General features: G+C 38.0%; 1 protein-coding gene across 1 annotated transcript in view; it reads right to left on the minus strand.

The window, feature by feature from the left end:
- The window catches only part of CPS1 (carbamoyl-phosphate synthase 1), a 117,029-nt gene that overhangs the window by 18,156 nt on the left and 85,364 nt on the right, over positions 1–13,509 (minus strand). Inside the window, exons 26-30 of the mRNA XM_069482737.1 lie at positions 11,302–11,496; positions 10,797–10,864; positions 8,878–8,953; positions 4,065–4,142; positions 1,508–1,615 (exon numbers count right to left, since the gene is read on the minus strand). Coding sequence (XP_069338838.1) covers positions 1,508–1,615; positions 4,065–4,142; positions 8,878–8,953; positions 10,797–10,864; positions 11,302–11,496 — 525 coding nt within the window. The remainder of the gene's footprint in view (positions 1–1,507; positions 1,616–4,064; positions 4,143–8,877; positions 8,954–10,796; positions 10,865–11,301; positions 11,497–13,509) is intronic.

Raw genomic sequence — 13,509 nt, forward strand, 5'->3', positions numbered from 1 at the left:
GCTTCTATTAACAAAAAAATAATATGTAATATCATAAATAGTCACAACAGAGTAGTAGGGAAAAGAACAAATAATTTTACAGGGTTCTCTCTCTAACAAATGCCCCATCTACCTATAATTACATTACGTGGCTTTACTTTGAGATTTAAATGGAATCCTTTGTCACTTCAGCACCAGAAACTGCAGTCCAAACTCTCTATCAATCTAATGACCTACCTGCTGAGAGGTACAGGCCCTGAAATTACATGGTACTGAAAAGAGACCACAGAGATTTCTTTCATGTTGCTTTTCTGTTGCTCTGGACTCTACAAGGGTAGATATTATGTTCGGAAGGAAACGGCATTTCCCTGCAGGGAGGCCCTGCATGTCACATATAGGAATCCCTGTATCCAACCAGGGCCAGAAGGTTCCTATGCCAAGAGGGGGCACTGATTACAATAAGCAAGAGCTCCTCGTTCATTACACTCACGAGAGTGGTTCAGAAACTTCATTGGGTATATAAGGAAGTGGAGTCTTGGCATAGTGAGGTCTGAGAAATTTGGACAAATCTGAATTCTAGAGGTCATTTATCCTGACATGAGAAACCAAAGTACATTTGAAATGGTGAACTTTTTTTCTTCTTATGGGGCTGCTATTACAAAGTATCCTGCTACCTCCATGTTCCAGAACAAAGTAAGCCTTTGTTCTGGAAAATGTACAGCCCAACGTACAACCAGACAGACAGATCTGCATGGACTCTGAAGGAAAATTTGCTGGAAAAGCTCACCAAAAAAGCGAAGCCTGACCCAAGATACCTGAAAACTAATGGGACCTTTTCAAGAGTTACTTAAGATGATAGGCTCTGAGTACACACCTAGCAATGCATATTACATACTGAAGCAGAGTCATCATTCATGAGAAGTTCTTTAAAGGAGTGGCTTTCAAAGAGGGGTCAAAAGAGACACATCGGAAAATGCTGGTAGGAGGTAAAGGTAAGGGTGGGGACGGAGGGAACCAGAGGTTCCAGAAAGTTCACAAGTTTCTGCTGCACCACTCCTAAGAAACATGGTTCTATATGTGGCTCACTTCCAAATGGCTCTCAAACATAAGAATTCCCTGCAGCAGCAGTTCTCCAAATGTCCTCCTCAGACCAGTAGCAACAGCACTGCTTTACAACTTGTTAAAAATGCAAATTCTGCCCCCCACCCAAACCATGAAATAAGAAATTCAGGGTGGAACCCAGCAACCTGCAGTTTAGCAAGCTCTGCGGGTGGATTCGATGCACACTAAAGTTTGAGAACGACTGCGCTAGCCTACAATCAAATGGGCTCTAAAACGCCATGAAGGACATTGTTATCTTTAAAATACCCAGCTGACTCAGAGCAAGGAAGATCTCCCCATCATTAAATTTAACCTGTGGCATGTTTTCCATTGCTACCTAGTTTTGTTTTGTGTTTTTTTTTTTTAAACCAAGGTTTTCTTCTCATCTTTTGCTTTTTCCTTTCTACTTTTATTTATAAATGATGACCTTTTCAATGGCTCCTTGGCTGATGGTTTGTGTGGGCAGCATCAGAGTGGCATCTCCTGAGTGGACGCCTGCGTCTTCCACATGTTCAGAGATGGCATGAGAGATAACCTGGCCAAAAAAAGATTTTAAAAAGAGTTGTCAGGCACCTACCTCAGTGAAGTTACTCCCTCACCCTCCCCTTTCATCCTAACAGATGCTCCAAGCATGGACCAGCCCCTTTGCTAAGTTTCTGATGACAGCCGTAGAAAGAGCCGCACACAGACCTCCCTGTGCAGTGACAGATCCCCTCTAGGGGCAGCTGAGGGTGGCTGATTGGTACGGGTATAAATGATAGGCAAAGAAGAAAACTAAACCAATTCGTATTACTTTTAAAAACAGAGTAGGAAGTCGCAGCATTTGGGAGGCATTGCAGGTGTTTTTATCGTTTAGACACATGAAAAGAACAGAAGATGGGAGAAGTGTGAATATCTAGCTGGGTAAATGGTATAACTTAGGTGGACTAGAAAGAAGATATGAGGACCTGATCAAGAGATCTTTAAATTGAAGTTTGAGAGAGGAAGGAGGCAAGAGGAAAATATTCTTATCCTCCTTTAGAAGGAAACGAAAGCAATGCAAGAATAAATAACCCAAGTGTATGTGACCAGTACGTGACTGAGCTGGTATTTTGAAGCTTATCTGTCAGATTCCAAAGTCTATGGTTTCAATCACTATAACCTATATGTTTATAACACGTGTGTCCTTGGGAAATGATGAAGCTGAAAGGGAGGTAGAAGAATTGGGTGGCTGTAAAAGACTTAAATAAATTATGTAGAAGATTTGCTTATTGGATTTATAAATGACTTAAAACAGTGACATTTGGGTCTCCATCCTTCTGCTGTTACTGATGAGCTCTGTGACCTGGGCAAGGTGCTTTACCTGCTTAGCATCTTTTTCTAATAAGAAGCAAATAACAATGGTTACTGTCTCGGAGAGTGTGTCTCATTGAGTGTTTATAAGGATAAAAGAGAACATATAAAGTATCTAGGATGATACTTGATGTATCATAAGAGCTCTTTTTTATTTTTGCACAGTGCCTAGAAAAGGAGAGGCAATCATCCCACTGAGCTCTGGAATAGTCATACCGTATCTGAAATTCTATGCCCATTTCTGAATATGACAGTTTAAAAACTACCTGAATAACCTGGAACACTTTGAAAAGGGAGCACACAGGATGATGTGCAATGGTCAGTGTCTGAGAGCAGCTTAGGGCAAGTGCACATTCTGGCAAGCTAGACCAAATCAGGCCCATAGACCAGCATTACCTCACAGCACAATATTGGAAAACATATGAATGTCTCTAGACCAGTCTTACATTCTCAACTTCCATATAGGTACAATCACATTCCTCTTATTTTATATCTCAATCTTTAAATACTCAAAATGTTGAAAGAAGGGAGAGATTAAACTCATGCTCTGAAACTCAGGAAGGCGGCAGGGATGAGAGTTCCAGGGAAGCAGACCTTATTTCAAGATAGAGAATATCTGAGATATAAAAAAAAAAAATCACAATACATAATCTTAGAATATTTTGTGCTTTGTATCACCAAAGAGTTTAAAAGAAAACACATGACCACCTTCTAGGGGTGCTGTAAATAAAATTCCTGTCTCTTGGGTGGGGGGCTACAATAAATTATCTCCAAAGGGGGATTCAACTCAAGATTATATGATTCTGTGGTAAAGTAGACACCATTGCAATTTAAAAAAAAAAAAAACCTATACTGAACTGCTAATCTGTAAGGAAAAAAAAAAAGAAAAGAACCTTTAACATCTTCAGTAGTGTTTTGAAGTATTTGAAAAGCAAAAGATGAAGGCTAACTTTTCATCTTTCCTTAAAGCAAATAAAATGGCATGGACTCCCTAAAACATAACTTTCTATTATTTCAAGATAAATCACAAATGCCTTATTAACACAACTAGCAAACTAAAGTAAAACATTCTTCACGTTTTGATTTCTCCCTGAAGTTGAAGGCATTCCTTGTATTAGCAATACAAGATGTGATATGGGAAGCCAATTTTATGTTATTATCCTTACCCAATCTCCTCTGTTTGGTTTGCCTTTATTAACCTGATAAAAAGTGGGGAGGGTGGGAAATGAAGAAAGCAGAAAAACCAGGGATTCTATTAGGAACTTCAGAAAGAAAAGTATTGGATGTTTTTATAATATCCATTGAAACATGAAAGGAAAACTACAGACAAAAGAAAATGAGAGAAAGTCTATTCAAAAAGAATGATGAGTACAGGATGATAATTAATTTCAAATACCATCAAAGAGAAATCCTAACAGTATGAAACACAGGAAACATGAAACCCATGACACACACTGAAGTGTCATGGAATTTGATGGTTTTTTTTTTTTTTGGTTTTTTTTTTACTAAGCAGCATCTCCACTGTTAGTGGAGACCTGTTTTGTAGAATTCATGAATTCTAACCTGCAAATGTTTCAAGATTGCTAAAGGAAAAAAAAAAAAAAAAACTAATGGGAAGGCAGGGATAGGGGAGGTGGGAATAAACAACTTACCCTTCCGTCTTTGCCGACAGCATCCATTTCTACTTCCCGGGCCCCCTCAATAAATTTTGTCAGCACCACTGGGTGCTCCTGTCACCAAGGAAAACAGAGAGCAGAATATTTAGCTAAAATTGTGTGTATAATGTCAAATGAGTCACATGCCTTAAGTAAATATCAGGGCAATACTTGCAAAAAAACCTCAAGGCTAAACATACTACATAAACTCATTAGCCAATCTATGTTGTAAGAACAAGGTCATTCTCTGCTTACAGTCAGGCAGGGGGTCTTTCTCCAACTTTGAATGCTCAACAAACTGAACATGAGTGCGGAAATCCCAGACATAGGTGTCTAGGCTATTTAGAGAAAAGAGGGTGCTAAGAAGGAAGCAGAATGTGGCTTCCTCCTCTGCTACCAGAATCAAGAATATTTCTCTATTTTTTCTATGATTATACATTATTATTGTTTCAGATTCTTTCTCTCTTCCTACCCTCACCTGTTCCAAGCACTACTACTTCCTAAATCAGTTTTCTATACGAGAATTGTGAAATAACTTAGAAGAAAAGCAGTATTTTGTTTCAGTTTTATCAGGCAGAAGATGAAATCCTTTGCCTGAAATTGATTTGCCTTATACCACCTTCTAGAGTATGACATTTGTACAATCATTTTTCTTAATTACTCTTAAAATGTTCTTTCTTCCTTGGCTGTTTCAGATCCCTTGCCATTCTTTATTATTTTATATTCTATTTTTTAAACACAGGGTTGCTCTGTTGCCCAGACTAGAGTACAATGGCCCAATCATAGCTCACTGTAACCTCATCCTTCTGGGCTCAAGTGATCCTCCCACCTCAGCCTCCCAAGTATCTAGGACTACAGGTATGTGCCACCACACTCAGTGAATTTTTTTTTTAAATATTTTTTATAGATGAGGGTCTTGCTGTGGTGCCCAGGCTGGTTTGGAACTCCTGACCTCAAGAGATCCTCCCACCTGGACCTCCCAAAGTGCTGGGATTAGAGGCATGAGCCACTGCACCCAGCCACTCTTAAAGTACTTTCCACACTCAGTTACTCCATGACAGGGTTGGGATGCACTCTACAACCTGACCACCACTTGCTTTTTTCCAGACTAAATGAAGAGGTTGACTGAAGATCTGCAGGTTTAAATACTTTCTCCTCTGTGCCCTTGGTACCAGCAACCCAGGCCACTTGTTTTCTTACCAAGCCCTGCACTCATGTACCTCTGTGCCCCTCTTCCCCTTATGTTCTCTGTACCTTTCCTCCTCAGCTTCCTCTCTCAAATCTCAACTCGTCCTACAAGGCCTAGGTCAGATGCCACCTCCTTCCTGAAGCCTTCTCTGAACATCTCATCTTCCCCTGAACATAAACCCTTTCTGGACACTATCATAAAATTTATTATCTTGTACACATGTGTTAAATTTAACATATCCTATCTCCTTCAACAGAACACTTTAAATAGAATTGAATTTTGTGGTAAAGTAAACAATGTTTTATGCTGTTAAAAAGATTCTCTCTTTTTAAAATTTATTATTAAATGAGGTAAATTTGCACACTTACTTCTCTTCAAAAGCCTATTGTGCAGGCAACTATTTGGTAGCCAAAAAAAAAAAAAAATTTCTCTCCATCTCTGTCCCCTATTTTTTAAATATCAGATGTTTCCTACAGTTGGCCTACTAGAACTTCGATGAGACTATGTGGAGGTTTTCTTTCTATATCATGATGGGAACAGCACAATTCCAAAAAAGGTAAAGTTTCCTAGCTGTCTTAGGTTCTCTGGCCAAGACTGAGATGGGGATTCTTGTTCAAGTGATTTATTGTGGGAGTTAGAAAAGCAGGATGGGGCAGCAGGAAAAGGCCAGTACATTGTGGTCTCGGTGGATCCTGGATTCAGCCTTGCCCCAGGGAGCTCTGCAGCACGACCGGCACCGCAGAGCTAAGTCCCATGCTGAGGCAGAAGTCAGTCACTGTCTAGGGTTTCAGGGTGGAGGTGGGATGAGGGATCTCGCCTCCTGCTCAGTGAGGCTCCCATTTGACTGGGAAGAGTTATCCAGAAAAGAGTTCAATTAAAGGGTGTCATCAGCTATCCCAGCAGTTGGGGGATGGCTGCTCCCCCAGATAAAGGAACGCAGGTGGGACAACAACAGCATCCACCCTCCTGGCCAACTGAACAAATCTATGAAACGGTCCTTACTATGTTTAAGAAGAAAAAGCTCTTAATATATTTCAATCTTTAGCAGCATTAGACATTCTTAAAACACTTTCTTCCTTTGGAATCCATGAACTACATTTCCATGCTTCTTTCTCAGGCTCTTTCATGGTTCTTTCTTTTCCAGCCAGTCCTTCAACGCCAGTATTCCTCTAGTGTCTGTCTTAGCTCTTCCTCATCTTCTACACTCTCTCCCTCAGTGACTGCTTCCATTCTCAAAGCTTTAATTCAAGTGAGACGCTATTTATTTCAAAATCTGTATTTACATCTCTATCTCTAGGCATGATTTTTGACTCTCAGTTCCAAATCTATAAAACCCTCTGCCTTCAAATCATCTCCACTTGGATTCCTCACAGGCAGTTCACATTCAAAAGGTTGAAAATTAAATATATGATCCCACTCTCTAGAATGTTCTCTTTCTCCAGTGTTCCATATCTCAATAAATGGCCCCACCATCCATCCAGTTGTCCAAGGCAAAAATGCAGGAGTCATCCTGTATCCTCTTTCACCCTCCACCTCCATCCGCTCACTAATTCCTTTCAATGCACATCCTCAATAGTTCTCTTCATCTTTTGTGTCATTACTCTGATCCAAGGCACTGTCATTCTACCCTGAGCCACAGCACAGCTCACTAACTTCTTTCCATGAATTCAGTCTCTCCCCATAATTCACTCTCTCTGCATTATAGCACGCTAATTTTTCTAAAATAGAAAATAGAACTAAAATCCAAACTCATTGTAATGACTGACAGTGTCTCCATTATCTGTCCCCTGTCTACCCTACCTATCTGCCATCATTATAATCAACACTGTGTTTGGTGTCCTAGCCATATACCGGATGCTTTATCAGTTTCTAGAAACCCCATGCTTTTTCTCACCTTCAGGTCTTTGCAGGTGCTGTTCCTTTCGTCCTACTCACACCCACAATGTAAGCCTTTCACCCAGTTAACCCAGAATCAACCATCAGACATCAATTTAAAAGTCCCTTCCTCAGGGACTGGACCCTAAAGACTTTTACAGTCTCCCTTAGCATCCCGAGTTTTCTCTACTGCAATGCTCATTGCTCATAATACTCAATTGTAATTATTTGATGTCTGTTGTCCCTAGCAATAAAAGTCCTCTGTGAGAGCAGAGACTGTGTCTTTCTTTTCATGAATATAACCCTGATACTGAGAACAATGCCATTATATAGCAGATGCTATATAGGAATGAACATATATAAACAGGAATGATTTATAGGGGCTGCTTTTACTCTAAATTCATTGAATTGAGCACCCCAGATTCTGCTGTAATTTCATGAGGAGAATTGAACCAGAAAGTATTTAATCAGAACATCTCTATTATTAACCTTTGGTCCCATATGGGTTCTGTCCATATGCTACCAGAAAAAGTATATATTTTTCAAAATCTTCTACCGAGTAGAGGTCCTATGAGGTCTAGTGTTCCAGGCAGAAAAGAGAGGACATACATGCCTCATGACTCACATGAGACTAGCAGGGTACAGTTGCTGGCTCCTCACAAGGGGGGCATGGCAGGACCCCTCACAGGGAATAGGGTAGAGGAGAGGACAGCCAGCAACTCCCTCCAGAGTGTACTCATGAAAACTGGCCCATTAGAAAGATTCCCTCTTCAGTTATCTGACATTCCCACAAACATGAATTCAAAATCCACTTAGTTTTCTTTTTTTCATACTCTTTGCCTCTTCTCACTCTTTATCTTTATCTACTCTGTTCACCCCCCAGACACCCTTGGGGAGCCACTCTCATACGGGAGAGGACCCTGCTTCCTGTGTGCAGGATCAGTCCACGCTCTTTATTCCTCTGTGAGATACCTCTGATTTCACCCTTCCAAACTCCACTTGCCTAACATCAAACTCTTCTCTACGAGTTGTTCTTTTTTTTTTTTTTCCACTACTCCAACTAGCTTTTGAAAGCTTTTAAAAGGAAAACATTACTTTTATCCTCTACATTACAAAGACCACAGATCAATAACCCCACTGGGTAAATCTTAAATGGATCACACTGAGGTAACACTGAAGGAGAAAGTAAAAGCTGGGGGCAGTGGAGGAAGGAGGTTGAGTCACTACAAAATTATAAACACTTTTATTAACTCACAAATGGAGTGTGCCAAAATGAAAACAGAAAAAAAAAAAGAAACAGTTGAATGAGGCAACTTATTATTAAAGTTGCATTTTTGACTAAGGCAAAGTTCCCAAGTATAAAAATTAAAAATCGGGAAGCTTTCACTGGTTAGTGGTGAGCATGGTTGAGCAGCCCTTGAGGCTGGGAATCCCAGGAATAGCTTGACCAGTATCTAACCCATGGGGAGAACAAGAATGCTTATCCTTTTAGATTCCTGGAGTCTAAAAACATACAAATCTCTATTTTGATCTAATAGGCACAGGTCTCCATCTTCTACTAATCCTACAAATCTAATGATAATTTAATGTTTTTGAGTTTTCTCATTGTCGTATGTAGGAGACTAGTAGATAGAAGGTGGGGGGAATACTTATCCTAACAACATTGTGTGAAAGAAAAATGGCATACAAAATAAGGTAGCAATTAACAGAAGAGGTAAAAGTCACTAAGAAGAAATTGGACACTACCTGAGAGACTCTAGTGGCCTCCTCTAGGAACTTTTTCATTTCATCCTCAGAGAATACCACATTCATGGCAGACCCACTGGGAAAAGAGAAAAAGAAGACAGGTCAGTTTCATACTAGCATGCTAGACTCGAATGATTCTCAGAACCTCTAGTTCCCGTCTGGGCTGAATAGGAAGATGCCTTGTTCAATTGAGACTTTACTCCATTTAATCACCAGGACAACTGACTCAAATATACAGTCACCGAAGTTGAGGATAGAGAAAGAAGGTGAGACCTGTAATAATGCCTGAAGAGAAGAGCAGACTGGTAGCTCTAGAGATTGTTCTTCTCCAAGGTTTGCCCTTTCTGGTTTAGTTTTAGCATTCCACTGCTTCCAAGTAATTCTTAGACCTTAACAGGAGTTAGTCCAGAAAATAATTTCTCTAACCTTGTTTCTTCTGAATTAACTAGCAACAGTTAATCTTAACCCACTAGTACATTGTGAAAGCATTTTATTCTACTACCTTAACCAGATTACAAAAGAACCAATTTTTTAGTAACACTTGCAAATATAATATACAATATTTAACTGAAACTTTTTCTACGGTGTCCTTCCTTTTAACTGCATGGGAAATAATGCTATCTGAAATCAATTTTCTCTGAATTTTGACATTTTCAAATTGGAATGGGAGGTTTAGGAAAAGAGGAGTAGTAAGAGGAAGGGAAGAAATAAGAGAAAAATGTTACTTTCCCTTTGCTTTTAAAAAGTTGCATTTTCTCTACCTTTTCTACTCTATTATAAATTTGTCTTTTTTGATTTTTAAAAATTTATTTTTAATTAACAGATAATAATTGCGTATATGTATGGGGTACAATGTGATGTTTTGATCTATGTATACCTTATAGAAAGATTCAATCAAGCTAATTAACATATCCATCACCTCATGCATTTATCATTCTGTTACAGATTTCTGCATAAAGAGCTTTCATTGCTTTATCTGTTACGAGAGGACGGCTAATGCAAAAACACTGATAATTCAAAGTATAGGAAACTGGAACAAAGATTATAAATTGCAAAAATGAGAAAGGAAGTTCAGTAGTCAAAGCATTTTTTCAATACTTCCTCAAATGTGTGCATGTTGTTTAAATTAATTTACATTAATTTCTCAAAGAAGTAGTATCATTAGACTGTGGTTTACAAAAAAATGTCATTTAAATAGAAAGGAAAGTTTTCCACCTCATTTGAAATTTTTCATTTTTTTAAAGGATTCCCATCTCAAATGCCATTTACACTTTCAAATTGTGCACAGCAAATTGTGTTTCTCTTATTATCCCCTGTTCAGTGAAGTAGTTCCTTACATGTGGTAACATCTGAAGAGAATAAGTGATAATTCACAACTTCACCTTTTATGATAGAAGTCAGTTTCAAAGTTTAATATAAAAGATCCTCACTGTTCCTGCTCTCCATCATTATAATTCATCTATTAAAAAAATCTGATCTCAAAAACTCAAAATTTCAAAACAAAGGCAATATCCAAAGGTGCTGAAAATAGTCAAAGAGAAGCTGTCATTTCTGGGTATCAGAAAACAGACACTGGTGGGACATATCCCAATTTGTGTGCATGTGTGTTTGTGTTTAATTGGCTTGTTCTTTAATATTCTTTAATGTAAAGTAACCTTCCCTTAGTTTGGCAAGGAGATTCCTTAAGCTATGCTTCTAGCTGTAGGACTGTAGTCTCTTCCTATTGCCAATTCCTGAAGGAAAAGCATTAAGCTGAAGGTTCGTGCATTGGTCTTCAAACTGGATGTGATGATTTGGGGATTGTCAGTGGGTTTCACAAATTACTACACATAGAAGCCTAGTGCTAACAGCATATAGCAGGCACTTCTTTATCTCCCAATTTTCAAATCATTGTTTTGGAAAACAATATACAGTATTACCTCAAAACATAGGAAGGTCTCAACAAGCAGGGGTAGCCCACAGACTTTGCAAATTCCAGTGCTTCATTCTAATTAATAGAAACAATTAGATAATATTTAAACAAACAGATAAAAGTATGAATAATTTAAAATATGCAATAAAATTGAAGGACAGTATTGTTAGGTCAAGTGGCAACTCAACTTTTTATTCTTTTTCTCAAAAGACACCATTAAAATGTGTATTGGACATCAAAATACATAAAATTTCTAGCCTCTGATTCTAAATATCAAATCTAGTTCAAAAATAGTTTGAACCTCTTTCCATGGTCTGAATCTTAATGAGAATACTGCTATCAATTTATAATCAGCCTTTAACTGCAATCATGGAAATACAGCAACTTTAAAGTAAATTTACTAAGCATGGTACATCCTATCTGCCCTGTAGTTAACACCTCCAATAGTTAACATTCAGGTTACAACTCTTCACAAAAGAACATTGAGAAAAGACACTTGTTTCTCTCCTTACCAAAGTATTAACAGCTTTCCATGGTGCCTGAGCCACCTTCAGCTCATCCAAGACAGCTGAGAAGATGGACCGATCCTCAGCCCTGTCGATCTGCAATGGACTTGTGCCCATGATCTTGACACCATTCTTATACAGAGGGACTGCCAGGTTGTTTGGAATCTGGCCCCCGACTGATATGATGCAGCCACCACATGCCTAGAAAAGACATATACAATATCAACCATTGGAGTAACTTTATCGTGAATGGACAACTGTGCTGATATTGCCTCCATTTTCTTACTAGTAATGCTTAACTGGATTGTGATATTCTCATCTCTGCTATCAATGGATAATATTAAATTATTTCACAAAGAAAGAAACATACTTAGTTTTGACTTCCCAGGTGCTTAGATATTAAAATCAATGCAAGACTTCCACACAACTAAACATGACTGTCATTTGTAACATTGGCATGTGTGGCAATTGGAAAACAAAAACCAATGAATTTTCACAACATACTCTATACTATAATCAATTATTAAATAATGCCTGCACTACTGTAGTAGTTTCCTAAATTGATACAGATAATCTCCTTCCAACACTCACCTCTACTGTACTCCTCCACCCTAGCACTTATCATCACCTTTCTCAGCCTCAGGAAGACTACCCATTACCCGTACTCTCCCACTAGCAAACTCTCTACTTCCCTAGCTGTTGTTTCCTTTCTCCTCTCCTCTAGCTGGTCTAACCTCTAGCCACCCCTTAACTAAAGTCCATTGTAAATCTCACCTACCACTTTGATGACCTAATCCACCATCCTCTCTCCTTTGCTGCAACCTTGCCACATGTCTACAGTACCCAGTCACTGATTTTAATTCCTATTTCCTTACTATTTAGTACTTGCTTTACAAGCTGTGCCAGAATCTTTAGCCTTAATTCGAATGTTTGAGTTGTATAAGATTTCCTTACTTAAAACCAAATCTCCTATTAGCAGTCAAAACTTCAAGATGAAAAGGAATTAACCTATCAAATCTCAAAGTTTCTCAAGACTGGTGTTGTAGTGGTCAGGATGAACCAGTGTGAGGCGGTAGGGAATTGGGTTTACAGTTTTATGTCCCTTCCTGGCGAGGTTCCCTCTGGGTACCATCCCCCCCACCCAAGTTTAGTCTTTTTGTCTATAAAATTAGGATAATACCTGCCTACTTCACAAGGTTGCCATGTAGGTTAAATAAGATAATAAACATTAAAGCTCCTATATGTTGTCAGTGTATTAAAAAAAGATGTAATTAAAATATCAAAAATGTTATATTATCTGATAGGCCATTGAGCTTTACATAATTTGTGTTTGCCCTAATGACCCACTAATGGATATTAGTAGAATTGCTGAAGTGATATGTATGTGCCAAATGTATTTTGTCATTACTTAAAATCATTCTGAAATGCTCTTATAAGTGATGAAGCTAATTTCTCTCTGATGAGAGCAATTATAGTACTTCCTAAACAAACACCCTGCAATTGAGTGCTTAAAGGCATTGTAAACAGTATTGAAATTAATAACCCACTGTGCTGCATATTTATAAGTATACTTAAGCTACTTTTATCATCATTTCAAAATATGTTCAATAGACATTTTTACAAAACCTTTAAAAAGAATTATTCTCTTTACCATAATCAAATTTTTATGTTCTCATTATTTTTGGTTTATTAACAGTGTTGTTTTTGAGGCTGAAAAACAAATTCTTCAATTAAATGTGTACAAAAAGTCTCATGGTGAAAGATTTCAAAGTAATTTTTAAAAATTAAGAAAGAAATAGCAACTTATGAGCACAAGTTGGAGTCAATTGAATTAAATAGGAGCTTAAAGTTGAATAAAAAAGGCCTTAATTAATAAATACATCAATATTTTTCAAAACGGCTCTATAAAATTGATTTCTCTTTTTCAAGAAATTAACAACTTTCAAAACAACATAAAATAATAGCTGTTATTCTTTATGACTCTTTATTGAGGACTCTACTATGTCTCTTGGACTGTTTTGATCTTTACAATATCCTCCCGAAGTGATTATTATTATCCTGATTTTACAGCTAAAGAAACTGAGGCTCAATGAAAGTAAAGTGACATGCCCGTATCTCTTACCTAGCAAATACAGCTACAGAGCATGTATGTGAACTCTCTTCTATAGATTTTAAAGCAGCTATGCTCAAGTAATTTACCAAATATTTGAATCT

The sequence above is a fragment of the Eulemur rufifrons genome, chromosome 1, assembly GCF_041146395.1.
Source record: "Eulemur rufifrons isolate Redbay chromosome 1, OSU_ERuf_1, whole genome shotgun sequence".
NCBI lineage: Eukaryota > Metazoa > Chordata > Mammalia > Primates > Lemuridae > Eulemur > Eulemur rufifrons.